The sequence below is a fragment of the Abramis brama genome (assembly GCF_963993115.1).
Source record: "Abramis brama genome assembly, chromosome: 17".
Taxonomy (NCBI): Eukaryota; Metazoa; Chordata; class Actinopteri; order Cypriniformes; family Leuciscidae; genus Abramis; species Abramis brama.
The window spans coordinates 20144466-20167525 of NC_139979.1; the positions used below are offsets into that span (position 1 = coordinate 20144466).

Below are 23060 nucleotides of genomic sequence, written 5' to 3' on the forward strand. Positions count from 1 at the left end.
ATTATAAAATAAATACTGCAATATTCCCTAAAAAAAATTTTAAATAAGAATTGTCAATTTTGGTGACTTTTATATAGGCTATTTTCACTTTTCTGTTATTACAAACGTTTGAAAACAAGTAGTGCAGTGGGGGTTCTTCAAGTCCAAAAGGTTGAGAACCACTGGTGTAGTGCAAGTAGGATATTCCTGCAATAACTGCAGTTTAAGGAGCGCATTTTCATTGAGGACACCGCCGTTATGTGGACACTGCGTGCTATAACATCACTTTAAAGTTAGGCAAGAAAATATCAGAGGGATAACGTTACTTATCATCTCTTCACAACTCGAGGCTTGTAAAGGTTAACGCGACACCCGGATGCCACAAATGTCAATAGCACAGCAGCCGTTCCTGTCTAGATTGTAGACAGAACTCTTGAGTGAGCAAACGTCACCAAAACAGGACAGTTAAGTTTGTTTGCGTGCATATAATATTCATATTCCAGATTTACACATTTCACAGAGGGTATTTACATTCATACGGTTCGCTGCTATTCGAGAAAACCACCTAGAAATCGTTGTTAGGGTAATATTTACCACGGCTTATGAATATGCAAAACAGGGAGCGCGCAAGGGGGCGCGGTCCGTCCGGCTGCGGGGAAACGGAAGCGGAAGTGCCGCCATCTCCTCTGACCAGCCGAGCAACAGCAGGGTCAGTGCAGACGGTTTTTAAGAAAGTAGCTCTGTTATATCATTAGAATCGGTTGTGTGACACGTTATATATTTAAATGACGAACGCGACTCGAGAGGTGATAGTTGTGAAAGAAAACCACTGTCGCTTCAATCTGTCACGCACTCACGCGCGTCTCTTTATGAGTTGAGTTAGCATAGCGCAGCGTTCACGCCTCTAAATGAGTGTTTTTAATTCAGCACCGTGACAGAGACAACAGCGCGTTCCTTTACTCCAGTCTTCACCGGTAATAACCCGCTTTCTGCTATTCGGCTGGATGTCTGGTCGTGTTTGAGAGGGGGGAACTGAAGCTCAACGGTAAGTAGCCCCAGCTAGCTGATCTCTATGTGACTTGGGAATGATCTCTTTCTATCAGTTTGAGACACTGTGGACCGCACAAGGCTCATTTGGTGTTGAAGCTACTTTCGGAGGGTTGTCTAAAGGCTTGGAGTAAAAAGCGGTTTGTTTCTGTGGCTGGGTGGGGATCTAGAGAGATTTGATAGCCCCTTCTGTCATCTGCTCAGACACAGATAAACTACTCGACACTTTAACAGATCTGATACTTCACCAACTGTCAGATTTCACACACACATTTCCAAGCAACAGTTGTCATAGATAAGTTTATTGAATGTTGTGTATCTCCTCACAGCTTGCTTTGGAAAACCACCTGTTGACCCCTGAATTTACTGTTTTGAATGGAGGTTGAAGTCAAGGTCTGTGGTCTAACTGACTACAGTTCATTCAGACTTTAGTACTTTGCTCCTGGCATCCTCAAGGCGGCTGTTATTATCAGGTCAAAGCCTTATGCAACAGTGCTGCATATTAATACACCCTCATGAACTACTACTTATCGCCTGTTCTTTCTGGATTGACCGAGACTTTTTAGAAATACATTTTTAGTATATTTGCATAGGCTAAATATGATTTCACTTTAATGAAAGTGGTGCTAATGAAGTGAATAAGTTTATTGATATAATCAACTTATGTTAGTAACTCCTTTATATCTGTGTTGTACAATGTGTTCAATTTAATATTAACCCTGTAAAGACTGACATAAAACGATAGTCAGAAACGTTAATTTTTTTCTAATGGAACAGTGTACTTTTAGACAAAATATGAAAAAAATAAAAAACTCGTTCGAGGAGGGAAAATACATTTTATTTAGAGGCCCAAACTGAGCAAATAAATGCAATTTGCTGCAGATGTTGTTATTTTTATGGCCAAAAAGTAAGATGAAATGCTGATTGCTTGTTGTATATCAATGTATTGTATATCAACAGTATAGCAGACTATTTGCATAAAATGCATATAAATATCAGTTCTCAATATCTCCCAATAAAACAATGCAATGCAATATAATGATGACTGAGAGGTGTACAAATAAAAGCCTGTTTTGTTATATTTGATACATTTTAACATGAAGCAATTAACATTCTACAAATTGATGTAGGAATAATCAAGTAAACCTAAGTTGCTTCAGTCCAGTAAATGTTCATCTTGAAATATTTGTAACAATGTAAGTTATTCTTACATTTACTTTATACAAATCAGTAAATATTTCACACTAAAAAGACATGTACAATGACCTGAAGGTGGACTTTTTAACAATTATACTAATAGTCCATGTATCAAATGTGATGCAATACAGTAGAGTAGACTATATAATAGACCTTATGCACAAGCGAAACAAGCGCAAAGCCATCTTTAGAATATTGTCTTTGAACTTCCGTTTTTGCAGTAGCTCTGTATATTTCTGTGACATCGCTGTCAAAGAGTAATTAGTCGGTGAAGTGGATTTACTTATTGGAGAGTTAATGAAAGTTTTCATGAGCATTGTAATGTTTGAAGTGGATGTCATAATAAATGTCAAGATATTAAAATGAGTGGTTCATTCATAAATCCGTAATATCTTATCTTCATGCTGTGGAAATACAAACAAGCGCAGCGCTGAAAAGAGGCGGGCTACATAATGTAGTAAAATGTGTCTGTGAAACGTGATGTTGATTAAAGTGATTAATTGAATGTTTTGTACGTCACAGCAGGTGTGCCGCTTCAGCTTTGCTGTAGTTTCTCTTGGCCTACACCTAGCTTATGTTACAGATGAGTAATGTGTAGTGCCTTTAGGCACTGTCCGCTATTAATGCATTTTCTCTATTGTGTGAGAGTGGAATTGAATGTCTGTTGTGTTTTTAAGCCTCCACAGTGCTGCACCAGCTTTCATCCCTGTGTGTTGTAGCTCCTGTCTAAATCTCTGTTCTTCTCGTAGTTGTTTCACCCCACATCTGTGGTTCCGGGCCCTCATGTGGCCGCCGTGCGGAGGTTTGGAACAGTGGACAGGCTAAACACTGAGAGACCCCGACCTGAGCACGCACACGGAGAGAGACCGAGAGGGGGGGAGAGAGACTGACACTCCCAGGTATAGTACACTTCACAAACACTTCCTGGAGCCAGAGTCTCACGTCATCAGATGCTCTTGTGTTTACAGGGCTTTTTAGGTTGGGGAATTCCTCGGGCTGGACTCTCATGGTTACAGTGGGTGTACAGTACCGTAGTGACGCTCTGTTAGATTGGATCTAATGTTTTTTTTTTTTATTGACGGGGAGATGGATGGAGTCTGAATAGCTGCCAAAGCATTTCTTTTGTGTTTCCTACAAAACGTCTTACTGGTAACTCCATGTCATTCTTAGATATTAAAGTTTTGTTTGGAACTCAGTCGATACACTCCCATTTGAAAAATGTGTAGCCTCTGTTTGCTTTTGTACCTGTCCATATTAGTGTTTTATTGACATTGTTTTACAATGTCCCAGATTTTGCAGAACCTGATAGCCAGCCTGTTGCCATGTCGACATCATCGCTGCGGCGACAAGTGAAGAACATTGTTCACAATTACTCAGAGGCAGAGATAAAGGTTAGACTTTTACCTTATAACCTTGCTTTCGTTTTCTTTCTTTCTTCTATTCACATTCTTCTTCTTGGCCTTGAAACAATCTTATTCATCGATAGTCTTTTAGTTCTTGATAAATGGTTTGCACTTGCCCTTAATTTTTTCGATTGAATAAAACTGTATGCTATTGCAGTCATAATACAAAGGAGCAGAAATTCATTCAGTCTTTTTTTCAGTTATTTCCGTTTCGGGTGAAACTAACCAAAAATGCTTGCAACACAAAATCTTAAATGAATCTCAAGAAGTGCATGACTCGTTATTACGTTTTGTATGTGGTCTGATATCTAGTCATTTAAATAGGAAACCATTCTACAGTCCCTACACAGATTCCACTCATGTTTAAGTTAGTCATGCAAATTCACTGCTTTGACCACACTGTTAACCCGAATAAGTTTGCAAATTTAAAAAAAATTGAGGTAAGCATTTAAATTCAAAGTTTAAGGAAGAAGAACTGGTAGTTTATTATTTTTGTAAACATTTTAAATGCTATTAACTTGAAATAATTGTGTAAGCTAATTCATATATTTTACTTTAAATTATCATGTAATTTCAATTTAAACAGTTTTAGTAGTGGAAACTTGGCTAGCTTTAACTAGCTAATTCAGTAAATGCTAACTATTTAAAGGATTAGTTCACCCCAAAATGAAAATTTCCTAATAATTTACTCACCACAATACCATCCAAGATATCCATGTCTTTCTTTCCTCAGTGGGAGAGAAATTATGTTTTTTGAGGAAAACATTTCTGGATTTTTCTTCTAACAATGGACTTCATTGGTTACCATCGTTTTTAAGTCCAAATCAATGCAGTTTCAAAAGTCTTTGAAGAGTTTAAACGGGCTGTTTGTGATCACAGCTGAAGAAGAGGTTGTTATCTAGCGAAACTTATAGATAATTTATAGACTTTTTACCTTCAATAGTTCGTATTGAGCTGATCAACAAACGGACAGGGAACTACGTCATCACGTTGAAAGGTCATGCCGGCGCCGGCAATATTATTTGAACTACTATTCATATTCATCAGAATGTTATTCATATACTATTCATATTCATATTCACTGAATATTATTACTATATATATAATAGCAAACAATACTATTTGAACTATCCTCCTACGTACGGTCGCATTGTAAACAGTGGGGCGGTACTTCTGCCGGCGCCGGCGTGACCTTTCTACGTGATGACGTAGTTCCCTGTCCGTTTGTTGATCAGCTCAATCCGAACTATTGAAGGTAAAAAGTCTACCACGTACAGATCGATCACGTACAGCCCGTTTAAACACTTCAAAGACTTTTGAAACTGCATTGATTTGGACTTAAAAACGATGGTAACCAATGAAGTCCATTGTTAGAAGAAAAATCCAGAAATGTTTTCCTCAAAAAACATAATTTCTCTCCCACTGAGGAAAGAAAGACATGGATATCTTGGATGGCATTGGGGTGAGTAAATTATTAGGAAATTTTCATTTTGGGGTGAACTAATCCTTTAATTTGGTAGCACAATGCTTTGAAAGCATAGCATAGCAATTGCTAAGAGTATGGCAATATAGAACATTTAACATATACCTGTTCTCAAACCAAGTTCATGCTCAACTCATCACCATGATGGTAACCCCCCCCAAAAAACCCTTCTTAAAATTGTAATGCTAAATCTTCTAAATTAGCATAACAAAACATTAAACGCTGCTAAAACTCCCACTTCAGGGCCAGCCCAAGCGTTTTTGAGGCTCTAAGCAGAATTTTCTTTGGGTGTCCCTCTGTACCGCCAATATGTTTGACTATTGTCAATGCTTGATTTTCGCACACTATAAATCACACCCTTATCAATTTTATTAGTCGTAGCTGTGTCGCTTACATCAATGTCTGCCTGGCATGTTTTTACCCTTCTACGGTTTTTAATTGTAACCCACAAGAGTGGTCAGAACAATTAACTACAAATAAAGTAACTTAGGATAAACAGTATCTTCTTATATAAAAAGTAAATGTACTATATTCAATTAAATCCTTAAATATCGACATAAAATAAATAATCAGATGAACCTGTAACAGGATAACAATAATACATTTATTAACATTAAAGGGATAGTTCACCCAAAAATGAAAATTCGGTCATCATTTACCCTCAAGCTGTTTTAAATCTGAATGAGTTTCTTTCTTCTGTTGAATATAAAAGTTATTTTGAAGAATGTTGGTAACCAAACAGTTGCTGGTCCCCATTGACTTCCATAGTATTTTTTTTTTCCTACTATGGAAGTCAATGGGGAACAGCAACTGTCTGGTCACATTCTTCAAAATATCATCTTTTGTGTTCAGCAGAAGAAAGAAATGAATTCAGGTCTGGAACAACATGAGAGTGATTAAGACAGAATTTTAATTTTTGTGTGAACTGTCCCTTTAAGGACAGGGGGCAGCATGTTTACTATCAGCCGTTTAGTTCGCTTACGTCTTGGGCCTGCGCCACTTAACTTTAATCTTGCACAAAACATTATATAACACTTAATTTCAGCATTTACTCTGCCTTTCGAGTGTTTTGGCAAAGCATGCTGGGAAATAGAAATCCCAGCTCAGTTTCAGTTAAATTTTATGTTTGTCTAAATTAAAAGAAACAAGTTCATAAAATTTAAAACAACGAAACCATTCAGATTACTTAAAATGTGTCAGTTTTGTTAACTAGAGAAAAGTTATTTTATTAACTAACTAATTTGTTTAAGTTTACCCTATCCGAACCAATTAATTATTTTGAGCATTAGGGTGTACAGTGAAAAAGAAACCTGCTCGTTTTGGTTTCTATGCGATATGTGCTTCATGCAATGCCACACTTTTGCTTGAAAATTTTTACAGAAAAGTTAACGTTAATGTGACCGGAATAGCATTAACTGCAATCTTTCTTGTAGAGCTATGATGATATATATGGTGTGATGGCAATTAATACCGTGTTGAGCACTCGGATTTGTTGTTGTTGTTTGTATTGTATTTCATTTAAAAAAATGTAAAAATCAAAGATTAATGCATTAAAAAATTACAAGTAAATGTAATTTATTTATTGCCTACTTTTAACTTGACAACACTGGCTGAACAAAAATGCAATGTAATGTCATGAGGTAATGCAATGAGGTCATGTGACAACAATGTAGCATACTACTGTTTGAAATGTTATAGTTGCATATAGTATACTGTTTCATATACTTTCAAAAAAAGTAGGCAGCATACAGTGTGCATTGCACTGTATTCAGAAGCAGAGCAAAGTTCATTGAACTTTATTTTGTACTTTCTGCAGGTTAGGGAAGCAACCTCTAATGACCCATGGGGTCCCTCTAGCTCTCTGATGTCAGAGATTGCTGATCTGACATACAATGTAGTGGCCTTCTCAGAGATTATGAGCATGGTCTGGAAGAGACTCAACGACCATGGGAAGAACTGGAGACATGTATATAAAGTAAGTTTGATGGTTTTACTCCTGCTAGTGACAGATGTATTATATGGGGTTATAAACAACATAATCTGATTGTATTTTTTACATTTGCTCTTTCTAAGGCTATGACTCTGATGGAGTATCTGATCAAGACAGGATCAGAGCGAGTGGCACAGCAATGCAGGGAAAACATCTACGCCGTTCAGACACTCAAAGACTTCCAGTACATAGACAGAGATGGCAAGGACCAGGTATACAGAAACTGAAAGTTATATTTATAATACACATGCAACTGAGACGTGTTTTCTCTTTCAATAAGGAAATAAAAGAAGAGCTCTTAGTGTTAGTTATGAAGTGTCCTTCAACATGTTAGTCGTTCTCAAATATGATTTACACACTACAACAATCTCTCGTTCAAGGTCTCCATGTGCAGTCAACTCAAACACCATGACTTTCAACCAAGGTCTTTCTCCCACTCACACTTAAACCACAAAAACATCAGCCCAGTCTTCAGCTCACTAGGTTTTATTTTAGTCCGCTTGGTATATTCCTAACATGTTTGTCACGAGCACTACCTCGAACTCAACAACTTCCAGTTCAGGTTGTTTAATTATTCATTCAGTTGCTGAACAAAAGAGCCATTAAACCTGTTGCAATTGCACACATGCTTTGCACAAAACAAAACATTCCTGAATGTTACGTCACATGTTGTGTGTGTGTTTCAGGGTGTGAATGTACGGGAAAAGGCCAAGCAGCTGGTGACTCTGCTAAAAGACGAGGAGAGGCTAAGAGAGGAGAGAATCCATGCCCTCAAGACCAAAGAGAAGATGGCACAGACCAGCAGTGGTAAGAACTAGAAGTGCTTTGCAGTAGGAGGGGCTCATGAAGGGGTCAGAGCGGACACTCTATCACCTTATAAAAGCACTCTGCACTTCACAGCGTTGGCCAAGTGTGGAGGTTGGCAAGCGTTTTGCTCTGGAAGCACTTTTAGGGACCGATACTCCACCATCTATTGATGCATCATAATGGCTGTCATTTGACTCCTCCTTTAGCATCTTCGGCCCCTTCTGCTCCTGCTTTAGGGGGAGGAGTGCACTCAGGAGCAGACGCTGAGCAGGCGTGGCCCCAGAGCTCCGGAGAGGAGGACCTGCAGCTCCAGCTGGCACTGGCCATGAGCAAGGAGGAGGCAGAGCAGGTAAAGTCTCTCAGCCAATCAGCGGCAGGTTTTCAGGCTGCAGGTAAAATGCACTATTGAAATGGCTCAGAGACTGAGGAAGATGAATAGTTGTTCTACTAGAAACAGAAAGAGCTTTGTAAGCATACAATGTGAAATTGGATTTTAACGGAAAAACATGTAAGGGTATACAGTCAGCTAATCATTACTGCAGAAGAAACCCTGACATGGTGATTAAGGCCCTAATGCAAAGCAGAGGGATGTATCATCCTGAAGGGGTTCCTTTTGCAGTAATGTCCGGCTTGCTGTACATTATCCTGCTTATTACATGGCTTGAGCTTTTGTATACAAGGAAAGAAGAGACCATGCTGTGATAAGGTTGCACAGGAAATTATTTCTCTAAGACAGTGGTCAATTATAAAGTTTTGCAGTCATTATACAAACATATTTGAAAGAAAAATGCCAAGATTGAACAATTAAAATCAAGTATTCCAGAGAGTCGTGTAATAATTTGCTTTAATGGGATGTGAGACTTTTGAAACAGATTTTTGATTTTAATTTTACAACATATTGAAGAGTTACAAGTTGTTCTTACATAATTTGTACTGTCAAAATGAACGTGCTAATGCATGCAATAAATTTGTTTCAGATTAACACGTTAAAATATTTAACGCAGCATCTGTTTTTTTCCATCATTCTTTAGCTAGCGTTACATTATATGGTCACGCTATTATTCATTCAAGTGCTTTTAAACCATTCAAGTGTGACAAGAAATCTCCCGTCTGTGTGACACACACACACGACTCATGCACACAGAAAGCTGCTTTAGACATCGCGCAGGCCGCATTGAGTTCTCTTTCGTGCTTGAACAGACAAAACACAAAATTATGCAAAAATGCGCGCTTTGTTGAGTATCCTCGTAAGCACAGTCTTTAATGAGTTAAATAAAGATCTTAAATGACTGTAAAGAGTTGTGAGGGCATGTTGTGTCAAATGTGCGTCAGGATTTAAAGTGACAGCAGCCTAATTAACCTGCTGCTGTCTGACATTAATGTTAATCAAACATCAAAAGACAAAGAGAAAGTCACTCACTGCTCTAGACTAAATAACGTTTATAACTTTAATAAGGATTAACCTATATTTAATTTATAATTCATGCAGTGAAGACTGTGAAGTGTTTGATAACTTAATTTCTGTACATTTCCTACCTGTTAGATTAAATATTTAAAATATACTGTCTTTATGTTGTTTCTGCATTAATTTGGAGATTAAATGTGAAACTTTTTTTTTTAAAAAGTTTAAAAAAAACTTTAATGTTAGGAGCGATTAATTACAGGAAATGAGCGATTAATTAGTTTGAATCGATTGACTGCACTAATAATATAATAACTGTGGCTTCCCAATCAGCGCTCAACAGTTAGTGTTTTTTTTCTGCTTGCCGTGTCGGACCAGTAGTTCAGATATCTACTTGCCCTTGCCCAGCACCGGTAGCGAACATCCCGAAGTGGTACATGCTGCTGGTAGCGGCGTTTAGATGAATATGTATATATGCGCTGCATGCTTTCCTACCCAATGAGTGGTGAGAAAACAACATTTAAGAAAGCATTTGATCATAGCGACGTAGATATGTTTCCACCAGCTCACAATTTGTCACTCCAGTTGTCACTTCATGTTTTTTTATTCAGCACTTCATACAATAGATTGCTTTAATGCAAGCAGCTGTACAGTATTAAACATGAAAAACAGTGTCAGTGTCTACTTCAGTTTCTACTCCACCTACTATAAAGCAGCTCTCCAGTGTGTTCATGTGGGTACATGTGTCTGACCTTGACTGACTGAACAAAAGATTTTTGGAGCCACCGAGCACCTAATTATCATGTAATCGCCACAAACCAATGGTAGATCGAAAGTGTTTACTAGCTGTAGAAAAGAAACAAACTTCGTTTTGGCCTGATTTTGTTCTAAATTACGTCACACCAGTTTGTTCTTAGATTTAGCTTGAAGTATATTGGGAACTGGCACCCAAAAAACAAATAATCATAGATTTTTATTAAAATATATATTTTATAGCATTTATATTTTATAAGTTATCTGATTTAAAATTTTGTATTTTTTATATTTGCATTCATAATTTTAAAACTTTTAATGTATATGTATACATTTAAAAATGTCAATATTATCTATTGCTATAATTATATATATATATATATATATATATATATATATATATATATATAATTTTTTTTTTTTTTTTTACAATTAATGATAGCTATTATAATTATATAATAATACAATAAGTATTTAAAAAAATTAAGTTTGCAAAGTATAAAAAAGTAAGATGGGGCAAGTGAATGTCATTCTGTCATCTGGCTCAACACTTTCACACTGGCCCCAAGCCATCCTTACTGTTGAGCCATGCTAATAATAACCATGTTTAAAGCTCCCTAAATCTACATTCTTTCCTAACTGCCATCTTAAATTAGAAAAATGGGCTGTTTCTCTAATAAAGTACAATAACACGCATTCAACATTAGAGGCCCGTACTCTGCACAGTTTTTACACATTTCCCCTCTCACTCCTTCACTCACACCTGTCCTCACCCTGCCCCCCTCCTTCAGACTAGCAAAGACCCTCTGGAAGATGCAGAGATCCGCTACGCACTCACAGTCAGCCAGGAGACTCACCAAAAGGTCAGGGAGCAAAAATTCACAGTGGATGAACCTTTCCTTTGCTATCTTCTTCCCTCTCAAATCAAAGATCAGCCTAAATCATATATACATCAGTATGATCATGGAACAATCGAAATAACTAAGAAATACCTAATAAGTGCTTGTAAAAGGTTAGTAATGTCTGTTTTTTTTTGTTGAACTTGCCTCTTGTTAGTCATTGCTTTTGTTTGAAATCTTCTGAAATCTTCACTTTTGCATGATGAAATCAACGTCATTTCAAAAGTACCTATAATTCTCAGTAATTGTTCTTTCTTTGCAATTCCACCAGAGCTTATCAATGCAATATCAGAGTAGATGAACTGCCCAATACTTCCAAATGCTGTTCATTTGTGTCTAACTCAAGCCTTTTAAACACACCTCTGGAGCTGGTGAGACATGGGAGTCAGGTTGCCACAGTTCACTAGACTCCATTTCCCATCAGCCCACAGAACTTGGTTCACTATGATGATGTGACGGTGGTGTGTGATTGGCAGGAGGAGCGTCTGCGCAGGGGAGACGACCTGAGGCTGCAGATGGCCATCGAGGAGAGTAAGAGGGAGAAAGCCAAGCCCGAGGAGGTGTGTGATTGTGTATGATTGTGTCAGAAAGAGTTCATGCTTGATGAGCTGTTCCTCTAGGGCGAGAGCTTGAGGTGTACACATGGTAGTGTGGTGTTACCGAGGGTTGTGTGTTTGTGTACCTGCCTCTCACTCTCCAAGAGTTACCTGCTCTGTCTGTGTCTCTCACCCTGCGTACGCTCTTTAGCGCAACAGTGTGTGTGAGCCCGTTTCACTTCCTCTAGAGTTTCCTCCTCCTTACCATTTTGCCACACTAGCTATTATTAAACTACTTGGAAGTGTAAGTGTATGTCCTTTCTCAGACAAGCTTCACGCTTTTGCTTTGTCGCATACTCCCTTCTGATGAGGACATCTTACTGACCTGTCTCTCTCTCAGTCGTCTCTGATGGAGTTGAGTGTCGTAGATCCTTGGGGGGCCCCTGCATCGGGCTCCGCGGGACCCTCTCCTCCTCCCACTTTGGCTCCTGCATCCACCGCTGGGCCTTGGGGTCCGGCCGATCCGTGGGGGGCCGCCTCCCCCGCCTCTCCCCCGAGTGCCGATCCCTGGGGAAGAGCACCAGCAACAGTAGTCCCAGACCCATGGGGTGACTCGTCCTCTAGAGTGAACTCTGACCCCTGGGCATCCACAGGTGAGAGTGTAGAGGATGTGTCCTCCCAGTGACCTCTCTGTCTTTTCCCTGGCTTTTCCTCTATATTTGTGGTGTCCACTGATCCTTGAACTCTCCTTGCATCCCCTCCAGCTGTGACCCCTCCAAGTGCCGACCCTTGGGCTCACTCAGTGGCTCCGGCTCCTACTCCGCTCTCAGGGTCAACCGATCCCTGGGCAGCGGAAGGAGCCGCCCCTGCCACTGACGGTCTGACCTCTGACCCCTGGAGTGGCTCGGTTAAACAAACTAATGGCACAGGTATACTTGTACATGTAAATGCATAGATGCTTATTATCACAGGGATGTCAAATTCTGGTCCTGGATGGCCAGCATCTTGCAGAGTTTAACTCCAATTTGTACCAGCACACTTGCCTGGAATTTTCTAATAATTCCAGATTAGAAATTATGATTTTAATTATTTGCATTAATTAGCTCTAGAAAACTATGCTTTTCTTGTAAACACGTTGGCACTCATTTGTTTTGTATGGATATATTCATGTTGGAGATACTGGAAAGGCAGGTTAAGTGAACATAACTGTTACTAACATTTACTGTGAGAACTGATGGTCTGAATGATTTTGGTCAGTAACATTTTTAAGGTGGGGCTTAGCAAAGGAGCAGTTGGACTGCAAACCTGTTTTTTTTGTTTTTTTGTTAGTCTGTCGCAAGATCATATTGTTTAACCATTTACTTGTTAGTCTTTTGTCTAATTCTTTTCCACACACAGCCGATCTAGAGAGAAGAGGATCTTCGTTGACAGGAGGTGATGTAGGAGGTGGAGGCAGCACAGGCTCTCCGGTGCCCTTTGACCTTTCATCGCTCGGTTCCTCCTTGCCTGTTCGAAAAACGCCAGAGTCATTCTTGGGCCCCAATGCAGCGCTCGTGGATTTAGACTCACTAATATCATCAAAACCCAAACCTAAACAACCTCCACCGCCAAGCATCTCCTCAACATCTCACAACCCCTTCCTACAGACACAGGGTGTGTATTTAAAATAGGCCACATTTAGATAGAAATTGTGTTTGTTTATCCCTCAAACTTTCTTTTTCTCCTTTTCCTTAAGGTCCCTCCTCAACAGGTATGGGAGCTACCCCGGGCAGTACCATTTCCAGTAGAGGGGTGTCTCCGACCCCATCTTCCACTTCTAATCCTTTTGGCGTGACCCCGATGGCATCCATCTCCCCTCAACCTTCTTCACTTGGTTTGAGCCAGCTCCGTACAAGCCCTGTTCCCCCAAACCCTATGCTGGGTCACATGGCTCCACCAGCAGTGGGAATGGTTCAGCCAGGGATGGCCATGCCAGGAATGGGGGTCCCTATGGCGGCCCCTAGTATGGGCATGGGAATAGTACAGTCCAGCTCAATGGGCATGCCTTTTGGTGGAATATCCCCCATGGGTCCCGCAGGAAACCCCTTGCTGATGGGCTCAGGAGGCCCTGCGCAGCCTTCACTGATTTTGGGTGGGCCGCCTGGGGTGGGCGGAGTAATGGGAACAGGAGGATCCATGGGAGGCGGAACCACAGGCACAAGCACCAATCCTTTCCTTCTTTGAGAGATTTCACCAATCCCACGTTGCCCTATCCACTCAACAACCAATCCAAACCTGCCCTACCAACACAAACAGTTTGTGTTTGACAAAAAAGAAATGTGTGTACACTCTATATTTAATGAAAAAGTGAAAACAAAAATGTGTTATTTTCTTTCACAAAACAGCATTTCAATTTTTTTTTTTTTTTAAATTTTATTTTACACAGTATTTGGAGTATTTATTTCCCCTTTCGTTCAATTTTTTTTTCTTTGACAGACATGGATGATTGGCGGGTTCATTCAATGAATGCAGGTTGTTAATATTGTTATATTATTAGGATGATTGTTATTGCTCAGTAACAGAAAGATGAAGATATGGGCCACTGGGAAAACAAGCCACTAATGAACTCAATCATACACCCCTTTCTCCCTCTTTCTTTGAGGTGAACCTCTGATGAAAGAGTAACATGAAGGATGACTGACGGGCTTGAGAAGAATTCAGCTGTCCGTTTTATTCACAACTCTACTAAAAATCATCAGTGATGTAGATGTATTACTTTTAATTTAATTTAATGTGTAATCTTGTGTAATTTATTTTAATCGAATGTGTTTCACTCCTGGGAACGATTAAACCAAGGAAAATCGCACTGGAAATTGCCATTGAAACAGATGCCTGCTTGGTTTCCTTTGACCTGCGAAATTTCAGTGCACGTCACGTGGTTCTTATACACAGGAACAGGGGCTGTATGTGTGTGTGAGTGTGAGAGCGTGTATGATGTGTCCATTGTTTTCACTCGGCCCACTGCTGTGCTTCTGATGGGGTTTTATCAGCATAGTCTCACTTTCAGCATAATGGTTCTTCTTTTCAGACATTTATTTTTACAGTTGTAAGAATCAAAGCATTAATTCAACACCTGTTCACGTGAGACAGCGCCTGTCTTTGCATTTCACCTCAGCACCTCTTTACTTTGACATTTACACAGGGAATGGGAATTGTTAACGCTTATGAAAATGAAAAAGAATTATCTGAATGATTTATGTGAAATCATAATGTAAAATTGGGGACTGAATGACATGATCCATGCTGTTATTCTTTATTTACTTTGAATGAATTATTTTATATATATGAAAATTTTAGAGATGTTTCTCTAATATTGGCTATGGTCAAAAATTGTGCGGTGTTGACTGTGAACATTCACATTTAAAAATAAAATGGAGAAAAAAAATCTAAGAAATTTAAGAAATAAAAAAAAATCCACATAACAAAATTTGTCCAAGCTTTTTTTGTTGCATTGTTTGATTTTAAATGGAAATTAAAATGACAGTGAGTAAAAACATTTCCTTTTATTTGTTTTAACTCCATAATGGGAAATGCTATGAGACAAAATGTAATATCAAGCAATAAATGTCAATCAATTTCAGTCAATATACACTCATATGTATTGTCATAATATATACCTCAGTGTACTGTTAAACTGTTTATTCTCCCACAAGTGTACATGCAGTTTGTTGGAAAAGTGCAATTTAAAATCTTTGGTCAAAAAGTTCTTTCAATAACTACTTAACTGACTGACTGTAGATTAGATCAACATTCAGCAAAAACATTGTTAATAGGCCAAGGCTATGGAAGTGCTAACGTTATTTACATTGTAATACACTGACGTAAAACTTAAAAGGCAGTCGGGCGTGTGTAGCGTGAGCTAAGAGAAAAGGTATGTTACATTAATGAAAATATTGTCAGGATTGATCCACCCTAACCTTCAAGGTCTGGGTCAGTTCAGGAACAAACATGATGAATATATTGCATTGTAAGTTTTGGTTAACCTCGCATATCAAACATGCAGCTGACTAGCAGCATCATTGCGCCGTATAAATTGTAAGGTAGAACTGAACTGAAAGGAAACGAACACCTGAATGATGGTCATCGTTAAGATGGTGCTGCTTTTGTTCCATATATACATGAAACTAGATTAATGAGTTGGCTTCACCTCCTTGACACACACTGATGACTTTTCTCAAAAATTGTCTCATGTTTTCTTTTTCTTTTTATGTGTGTATATTTGCCAACTGAATTATTCAATCAATGAATCCCAATCGAAATCATCCTGGATTTCTTCACTGTTGCTATGAAGATTCTTCAAAGGTGGATGACCTGTTGGGGTCAGTGGTTGAGTTTGAAGTGCTGCATAAAGACAGAATAACATCATATTTGGATGCCTGAGCAATTAGACCAACATAGCAACACTAATTTCCTCTCTGAATGAATAAGGGCACTTAAAGGGATAGTTCACCCAAAAATGAAAACGTTCATTATTTACTCACCCTCATGTCCTTCCACACCTGTAGGATTTTCTTTATTCTGCAGAACGCAACAGAATATACTTTGAAAAATGCCATTTTTTTTGTCCATACAATGAAAGGCAGCAGGGTCCAAACCAACATTTGGACCTCACTGACTTATTGTGTGGACAAAAACAGTTAAAACATTCTTCATGTTATGTTACGTTCCACAGAAGAAAGAACATCATGGAAAGGTTCGGAATGACATGAGGGTAGGATGACCTACCGAAATTGGCAGCTTTGTCCCTCGTCCTGCAAGACGTAAGCAGTGTCCCGCATTTCAATTATGTCTATTATTTTTTTCTTCCCTGAAATTACAGTATCACAATAAGAAATATGATAATAAAAATGCGACTGCGGATTTTCCCACTGATGACACCAGCCAGGACTTCATCTAGACACATACTGGATAAGAACATCCTGATCAAACCTGCCAGATCCTACAAAAAATACAAGTTGAAGATGCACTGAATCCGGTAAAATGCATTTACATAGTCTAATATAGATTTTAAATAATAGATTTTTACCTGGCCTGTTACTCAAGTTAATTAAATAGGACCTGTAGAGTAAATTACAGTCTCACTTAACAATCAGCGATACAATTAAAACATTTTTTTTTTAATTATTCATCCAATTTAATGTCAAATAGGCTTTCCAACTCATATAAATCAATATTTATTTACATAGTATAATAATAGTACATTTATCTCTCTCACGTATCCCGCAAAATCACATCTACGTCCTGCATCAGAGCTATAACCAGGTGGTCACCCGACATGAGGGTGAGTAAATGATGACAGAATTATTTTTTGGGTGAACTATCCCTTTCAGTTTAGATGCACTGGTCCTGTAAGGATTTAAGGGATCTCTCAACGTACCGTTAGGAGTCAGAGGTTGGCTCATGGCGGGCTGCAGCCCTGGCGGTCTTTGTGCTGTCTGGTTGTGGGTGTGAGGGGTCAGGGTTCTCCTGGGATTTTGGAGAGGAGGTTCACCAGTGCCAGGTGGGAGCTGGGAATATATGAGTGGAGATGGTTGAGTTAAACTAGCCAGGGTGGGAGCGTTAGTGGGTGGAATATTGAGAGGAGGTGGGGCCATTTGTGCAAAAGGGGAGGAGCCACCAGAAGACGAGCCAATGAGACCCTTCTGAGTGAAGAAACGGTTGAGCGAATCACAGAGCGAGGTGAAGAGAGCTGAATCCAATGCCCAGTCACAGAGCTCGGCCTGGCGCATGCTTTCCACCAGGTCTGAATGAAAACAACACAGATTGAGACATTTAATGAATTTCCCTTTCACTGATGTACAGCAGTTTTGTAGTATTGTCCATTATTTTAAAAATCACTGTAAAGAGAGAAAGTAATGTCTAGACAAAGAAATACATCACTTTGTTAGCTTCATTTAGTGTAGCTATTTTTTCCAAAGGGAAGCTTGATTGTTTTTTCTACTTTCGATAATGGGAACCTTGTAACTTGCAACAGCTACAGTTTTAAAATAGTTTCCCAACAGTGGAAAATAGCGCTTCTGGATAAACAAATTCCAAGATGGTCCCTTTGAAATTAAACTGTAAATCCAGAGCAGAAAATGAAAGCATGTTGTGCATTACACATCTCATTGTAGTCTATAGTTGAGTACTGACCAGGGTGACAGGTGAGGTCAATGTTAGCCCAGTCCAGACTACTAGCAATTCTGAAACTCTCTCTCAAAGAGTCAGCGTTACTGAACCAGTCTGCAGGAACAACTAAAAGAGAAAGAGAGAGAGAGAGAGAGAGAGAGAGAGAGAAAATCGGTCATCAGGACACTCATATATTCCGATCAACACGTCACTACTGAGCAGTTATACTCACCATTACTGTGTAGCAGCTTGTCAGTCTCAGTGTTGGAGTTGGGATGAATGTTAGCATTCTGGTTTGGGTTTAGGTTTGGGATAAAACTAGAGTTAGTATTGGGTGTATTTGGGTTGAAGTTGCCGTTGGTATTGAGGTTTGGGTTGAAGGTAGATGTTTGGTTGGTATACTGATTAATATTGATGTTTGGGCAGGGGCAAGGGGAGAAAGGAGGCAGGGTTGGGGTGTGGAGTGGTGTACTGTCATGGGTAAATCCAAGTAAATTGGAAACATCCGCTTTGAGAGAGAAGGAGAGAGAGAGATTAAGCACACCTAATCTTAAAACGTATTAATTCTGAATCTTTAAAAGTAAATAATAAGCTAAAGGAAAAGAGTGGCATAATTGATTTACTTACATTGTGAGGTGACTCTGTCTCTCACGGAGCGACAGAGGGACTGAAAGGAATTGTACAGATCCGGTAGGTTCAAATCAGCAAAGGAGAATCGGAGAGGGGGATCGGCATGAGGGTTCGAAGGAAGAGATGTAGGTATGGGGGCACTTGGACGTTGATGTGGAAACGATGACTGCAGAGATAAATTTGAGAGTAATTTGGATAAATAATATGTCATACACCACAAGGAATATTTCAGGCAAAAATAAAAATTACTCATCCTCATGAGTTATTTTTTTTTCCATGAAGCTCAAAAGGAGATTTTTTTAAAAAGATCTTAAAGTAGCTCCTTTCTACAACAATGTGGTTTAAGATCCAACAAGGACAAAAAGCACCATAAAAGTGTCAGTGTCGTTCAGTGTTGGGGCTAATGCATTACAAGTAATGCGAGTTAGGTAATCAGATTACTTTTCCAAGTAACTAGTAACACATTACTTTTAAATTTACAACAAAACATCTCAGTTACTTTTTCAAATAGGTAATGCAGGTTACTTTGTTTTCCCATTTATTGATTGACACCTCTCCTGTCCCCATGTTGAGAGAAATCGTGAGTACGTGCAGTGGCGTTGTGTTCTAGGCTAAATGTGACCATGCGTTTACTCATCTCTATTACACAAAAAAGATTCAGTATTCCTTAAAATGAATTAAAATAGTGAAATGCAAACTCAGAATATTAAGCAAACCTGCAATAATTAAATGTTAAATTACACAAATATACTTTATGTATTTAATGTAACTTTATTAAGCAATGTCTTTGGTTCTGACCTTCTATGATTCAATTCAACCATACAAATAAGAAAAAAATCCTATAGATAAACATCACCTTTGTGTTTAATTTTTTTTAGTGTAAAAGTTTTAATTTAACTTTTAATTTAACTTTTGGTTTAAAAGGGCCTTTACATTTGCCAAAAATATAACATATAACATTTTGTTTTGTTTTTTGTGTAATTAAAACAAACAAGCAAGCCCAGCCCGGATGAGAATGCAAAAGTAACAGTTACTTTCCATAAAAAGTAACTAAGTGATGCAATTAGTTACTTTTTAGGGATTAATGCAATACTGTAATGCATTACTTTAAAAAGTAGCTTTCCCCAAAATGTGAGATGTGTGAGAACCATTGACATTATTAATGGCATCATAGCACTATTTCTGTAGTTCATACGACATAAGTTGCCTGTTATGGATCTTATTGAGAATGTTTTTTGACCTTTTAATGTTTAATCAAAAAGTCAGTACTCTATCTTTCAGTGAAAGTGACACTTCTCTCTGGTGACATATACCAGAATTCTCTAAAAATTTAGTCCACTTAAACCCACCCATCCACAATCAACTACAAATTCACATTCATTTTTGAACGCAAAGCCCAAATCTTCAAACCCAATCACCAACCAATGGATAGAACCAAGTCTCCACCCTACACTTTGTCTTTTTCACTAATTTGTTAAACTCGGATGTACGAAACAGAAGAAAATATATATCACTACTTCCATTTCATCTCCACCTTAAGCTATCATAGGACTTCAGAAGACTTGTAATATAGCACACAAGTCATATTGACTACTTTTATGATGCTTTTAGTCCTTGCTGAAGCTTGACAGCCATGGTCATGCCGGTGTCATTGTAAAAATAGCTAATGTAAAGATTTTCAAAATATTTCCTTTGTGTTCCATGAAAAATTAATAATAATAATTTAGGTTTGGAATGACGTGAGGATGAGAAAATATTCTGAATGATAATTTTAAGGTGATGCATGCACCCAAATTCATTATAAATGAAAGTCATTATGAAGTCCACAAGCTCTATTTTGTTTACTTTATACTCTCATTTCCTCTTTCTTAGACCTCAAGCTCTGTTCTAAGAGGAGCTTCCTTAATAACCCTTAATAGAAATAGAAAAGCAGAAGAAATGACTTTGAACCTTGCAAGGAGGGGGGGAGAACATGCTTTTGGTGTCTGGCTGAAGTGGGAGGGGCTCCGGTTGATTGACAGGCACTTCGGCCTCTGAGGATGGAGCCTGAAACAGGGATGTCGATGAGTGAAATACTGATCTCACAGATGTGACGAGATCACTTCATGTGATGTACTCTTACCTCCTCCTCTTTAGGATAAGGACGTTTCACTCCTCTGGGTTGAGTTGAGTCAGGTGGTACATCCATCGTCCAGTATGACCCCTAAAACAGGTGATTATTTTAACTTCAGTATTAATATTTGAGAGTCCTAAAATTGTTAAAAAAGTTATTAGCATGGCAATAACCTCAGATATTAACGAACAAAATAATAAAATATTTGACTACATCACCTTCCCAGGGTCGCTCTGTGGTCGAGGAACTTTCCGGAAACATTTGTTGAGAGACAAATTGTGCCGAATTGAGTTCTAGGAGAAAAAAACAGATATTTGTCTATATGTATCTGTATTTTACATATAGCTGAACAAAATGCAGACTTGGTGTGCATCAGAGACTATATCAGATATATATCAGTCTTTATATGAATAATTTCCTAAAGTCTGTTTTTAAACATGCCCAGATTCCTCAGATAATAAGCACCGTTTCCAGTTAAAGAGCATCAAATTTTATTTAGCTTTACTTCTTGTGAAGAGATTGCAACACCTTTCGTTCATGACTACACATCGCTACACACCTACAAACTGGCATTTCCCATTTACTACAAATCTGTATGAATCATACACGTTTTATGTACGCAATAATGAAATGCAGTCTGTTTGACTCCTCAGTAAAAAGCAGAAGTTGTATTTTAACAGTAGGATAGTTTTAAAGTTATTTTAATTTTATAAATAATTTTAGTGCTTAATCTTAAACTTATTTCAGTTTATTGCGTATCAGTTTTCAGTATATAGAACTATATGATGAAAAATTATGAAATGTAGAAAAAAATTGAAGTTTGAAAGCTGAAAATCTACAAAGAACTTCTTTTAGTTTAACGAGTCAATGAGATATAAGAGTGATATCAATTTACAAAAAATGTTTTAGTGTAACCATCAAGTACAAAGTAATAACACATTTTCCTGACAACTTCAATACATCATAATCATTATTTTAAAAGTTAACAAATATTTCCATGGTAAAAAGTTTTTTTACCCCCACATATATGAATTACTAATTCATAAATATTGTTGTTTTTTAGGTGTCGCACCACATGACATTTTACAACCTAAACTAACCTAGCCTTGTCAAAACTCAAATTATCAGATTGTTTTTTAATTCTAAGAAATAATAATAAAATGTTATGCCAAAATACTTATTGCTTTTTTTCTTTTCAAGAGTTTCATTCTTTCAATGAGGCTTTTTACTTTTCAGTCTTCATATCAGGACAATTTTATCACCTTGACGTTTATCTTTATGCCACTGACCCAAAAATACCAAAAAAATAGCTTTCAGCTACATTTATATTTCTCAAGTTTCTGTCCAGACTTGTTTATTAAATCAATAATGGTGTAAAGCCAAGTCCCTGCTCGAGCACAACTGCATTGCATCGAGCACTATTTAGCACAAGGAAGTGGTCATGTAGTGGTCTGGACTTTACCTTCCATCCTCTTCCTGCTTTGCTGTAATAAGGAAATGTATTACTGATCCATGTGTAAATATCATTCAAACTCAGCTTCATTTCAGGAGTGGAACTCATTGCCATGGCTATCAGAGTGGCATAGCTGTGGGGGGGCTTCACTTTGGAATTAGATCCGGGGGACAGTGTAGGTATGGGAGGGATGTCCTTCTCTCTTCCTCGTTCTTTTTTCCGTTCCACTCTTTCTTTTCCTGATCGCAAGGTGCTGATTCCCAGCTGAGGAAGCCAGTCAATGCTGGTTAAACTAGAGTCCAGTTCAGAAGCCATGCTTAAGGGGATGTCTGAGAAAACAAAACATTATGTAATACTGTGTGTTATCTCATGCATTCCAGCTAAGCTGTGTAACCAAGCCAATCACGCCGTATGCAGTTGTAAGGCAATGTGATTTAAAAGTATGCTGTAAAAGAAATCTAAATCTAAAAAGAAATCTAAATCTATATTCACTTCTAAACTCATTAAGTATATGGTTTGAAAAACAGATACTACTGCACACTTGATTAATCAAAGGAAATGTTACATACACTTATAAATCTATTTATTTCTAATATAGCATTCTAAGAGAAATGTTTGTATACGTATAATAGTTGAGTGAAGACATACCTCAATCCTGTCAAAAGGCCACCGACTTCACCCTGTAAATTTTTAATGCCGTCATCTGTTGCACAGAGGCAGATGAAGGATCTCAACATACATTTATTTGTCCTTCTTCTCTCTTCTATGTTTATCGCTGCATTCATTAGCTGCCTGAAGAGTCTAAGTTAACAGGTTTTGTTTGAAATTTGAGTTTGGGAGAAGAAAAAAAACTGTCGGAAAAAAGTTCTTCCCTTTCTCTCTTTCCCCTCCCTTTCAGCCTGTGTTGAACGTCACACACTCCACCCTCCATTTTGAGATTTGAGAACTCGGTGTGTTTCTCCTCCTCTTTTTCGTTCTCTCCTCCTCCTACTTTCATGGCTGCACTTTCAGAGTTTCAGAGACTGGTGAGTAAGTTCCTGTTTCACTGCTGAAATAGGAGAGGAGTCGAGCTACTGGCGGGAACACACTGTAATCATTTCCATTGAGATTTTCTTGGTCCTATGACACAGTGATCTTTGGATCCTGGTGGATTTCACACTTGACACACATTTCATAATGCAATGAGACAAAAAAACAAACACAGGTATTAGACACATATTA

General features: G+C 38.3%; 2 protein-coding genes across 5 annotated transcripts; one reads left to right on the forward strand and one right to left on the reverse strand.

Moving 5' to 3' along the window:
• The first annotated feature begins 480 nt into the window (after positions 1–480).
• Positions 481–15018, forward strand: epn1a (epsin 1a). Of its 4 annotated transcripts, none has more exons than XM_084089369.1 (13): positions 618–1024; positions 2973–3122; positions 3514–3614; positions 6926–7084; positions 7183–7311; positions 7786–7906; positions 8143–8255; positions 10853–10924; positions 11437–11520; positions 11897–12149; positions 12261–12425; positions 12895–13149; positions 13232–15018. In XM_084089369.1, exons 3-13 carry the CDS (start codon positions 3546–3548, stop codon positions 13717–13719), a joined length of 1908 nt encoding a protein of 635 aa, XP_083945495.1. In that variant the 5' UTR covers positions 618–1024; positions 2973–3122; positions 3514–3545; the 3' UTR covers positions 13720–15018. The 4 variants fall into 4 exon arrangements, with proteins under 4 accessions (XP_083945496.1, XP_083945495.1, XP_083945494.1 ...); XM_084089368.1 differs by having other exon boundaries at positions 631–1024; positions 8113–8255; XM_084089370.1 differs by lacking the exon at positions 10853–10924 and having other exon boundaries at positions 481–1024; positions 8113–8255.
• Positions 15019–15023: 5 nt separating this feature from the next.
• On the reverse strand, positions 15024–23059 carry foxj2 (forkhead box J2). Its single transcript, XM_084089374.1, has 10 exons — positions 22488–23059; positions 21849–22168; positions 20605–20679; positions 20396–20476; positions 20224–20319; positions 18271–18439; positions 17876–18151; positions 17668–17769; positions 16913–17278; positions 15024–15876 (listed from the first exon to the last, which is right to left on the reverse strand). Exons 2-10 carry the CDS (start codon positions 22152–22154, stop codon positions 15767–15769), a joined length of 1581 nt encoding a protein of 526 aa, XP_083945500.1. The 5' UTR covers positions 22155–22168; positions 22488–23059; the 3' UTR covers positions 15024–15766.
• Position 23060: the final 1 nt, after the last annotated feature.

Excerpts from the sequence above, each read along its gene's own strand:
- epn1a (XM_084089368.1), top strand. The coding sequence starts at position 3,546 with ATGTCGACATCATCGCTGCGGCGACAAGTGAAGAACATTGTTCACAAT. Across the intron at positions 7,907-8,112 it reads GATGGCACAGACCAGCAGTG|CATCTTCGGCCCCTTCTGCT; the intron begins GTAAGAACTAGA and ends CTCCTCCTTTAG. Across the intron at positions 12,426-12,894 it reads TAAACAAACTAATGGCACAG|CCGATCTAGAGAGAAGAGGA; the intron begins GTATACTTGTAC and ends TTCCACACACAG.
- foxj2 (XM_084089374.1), bottom strand. The coding sequence starts at position 22,154 with ATGGCTTCTGAACTGGACTCTAGTTTAACCAGCATTGACTGGCTTCCT. Across the intron at positions 20,680-21,848 it reads AAGCAGGAAGAGGATGGAAG|AACTCAATTCGGCACAATTT; the intron begins GTAAAGTCCAGA and ends TTTTTCTCCTAG. Across the intron at positions 17,770-17,875 it reads CAAGCTGCTACACAGTAATG|TTGTTCCTGCAGACTGGTTC; the intron begins GTGAGTATAACT and ends TTTCTCTTTTAG.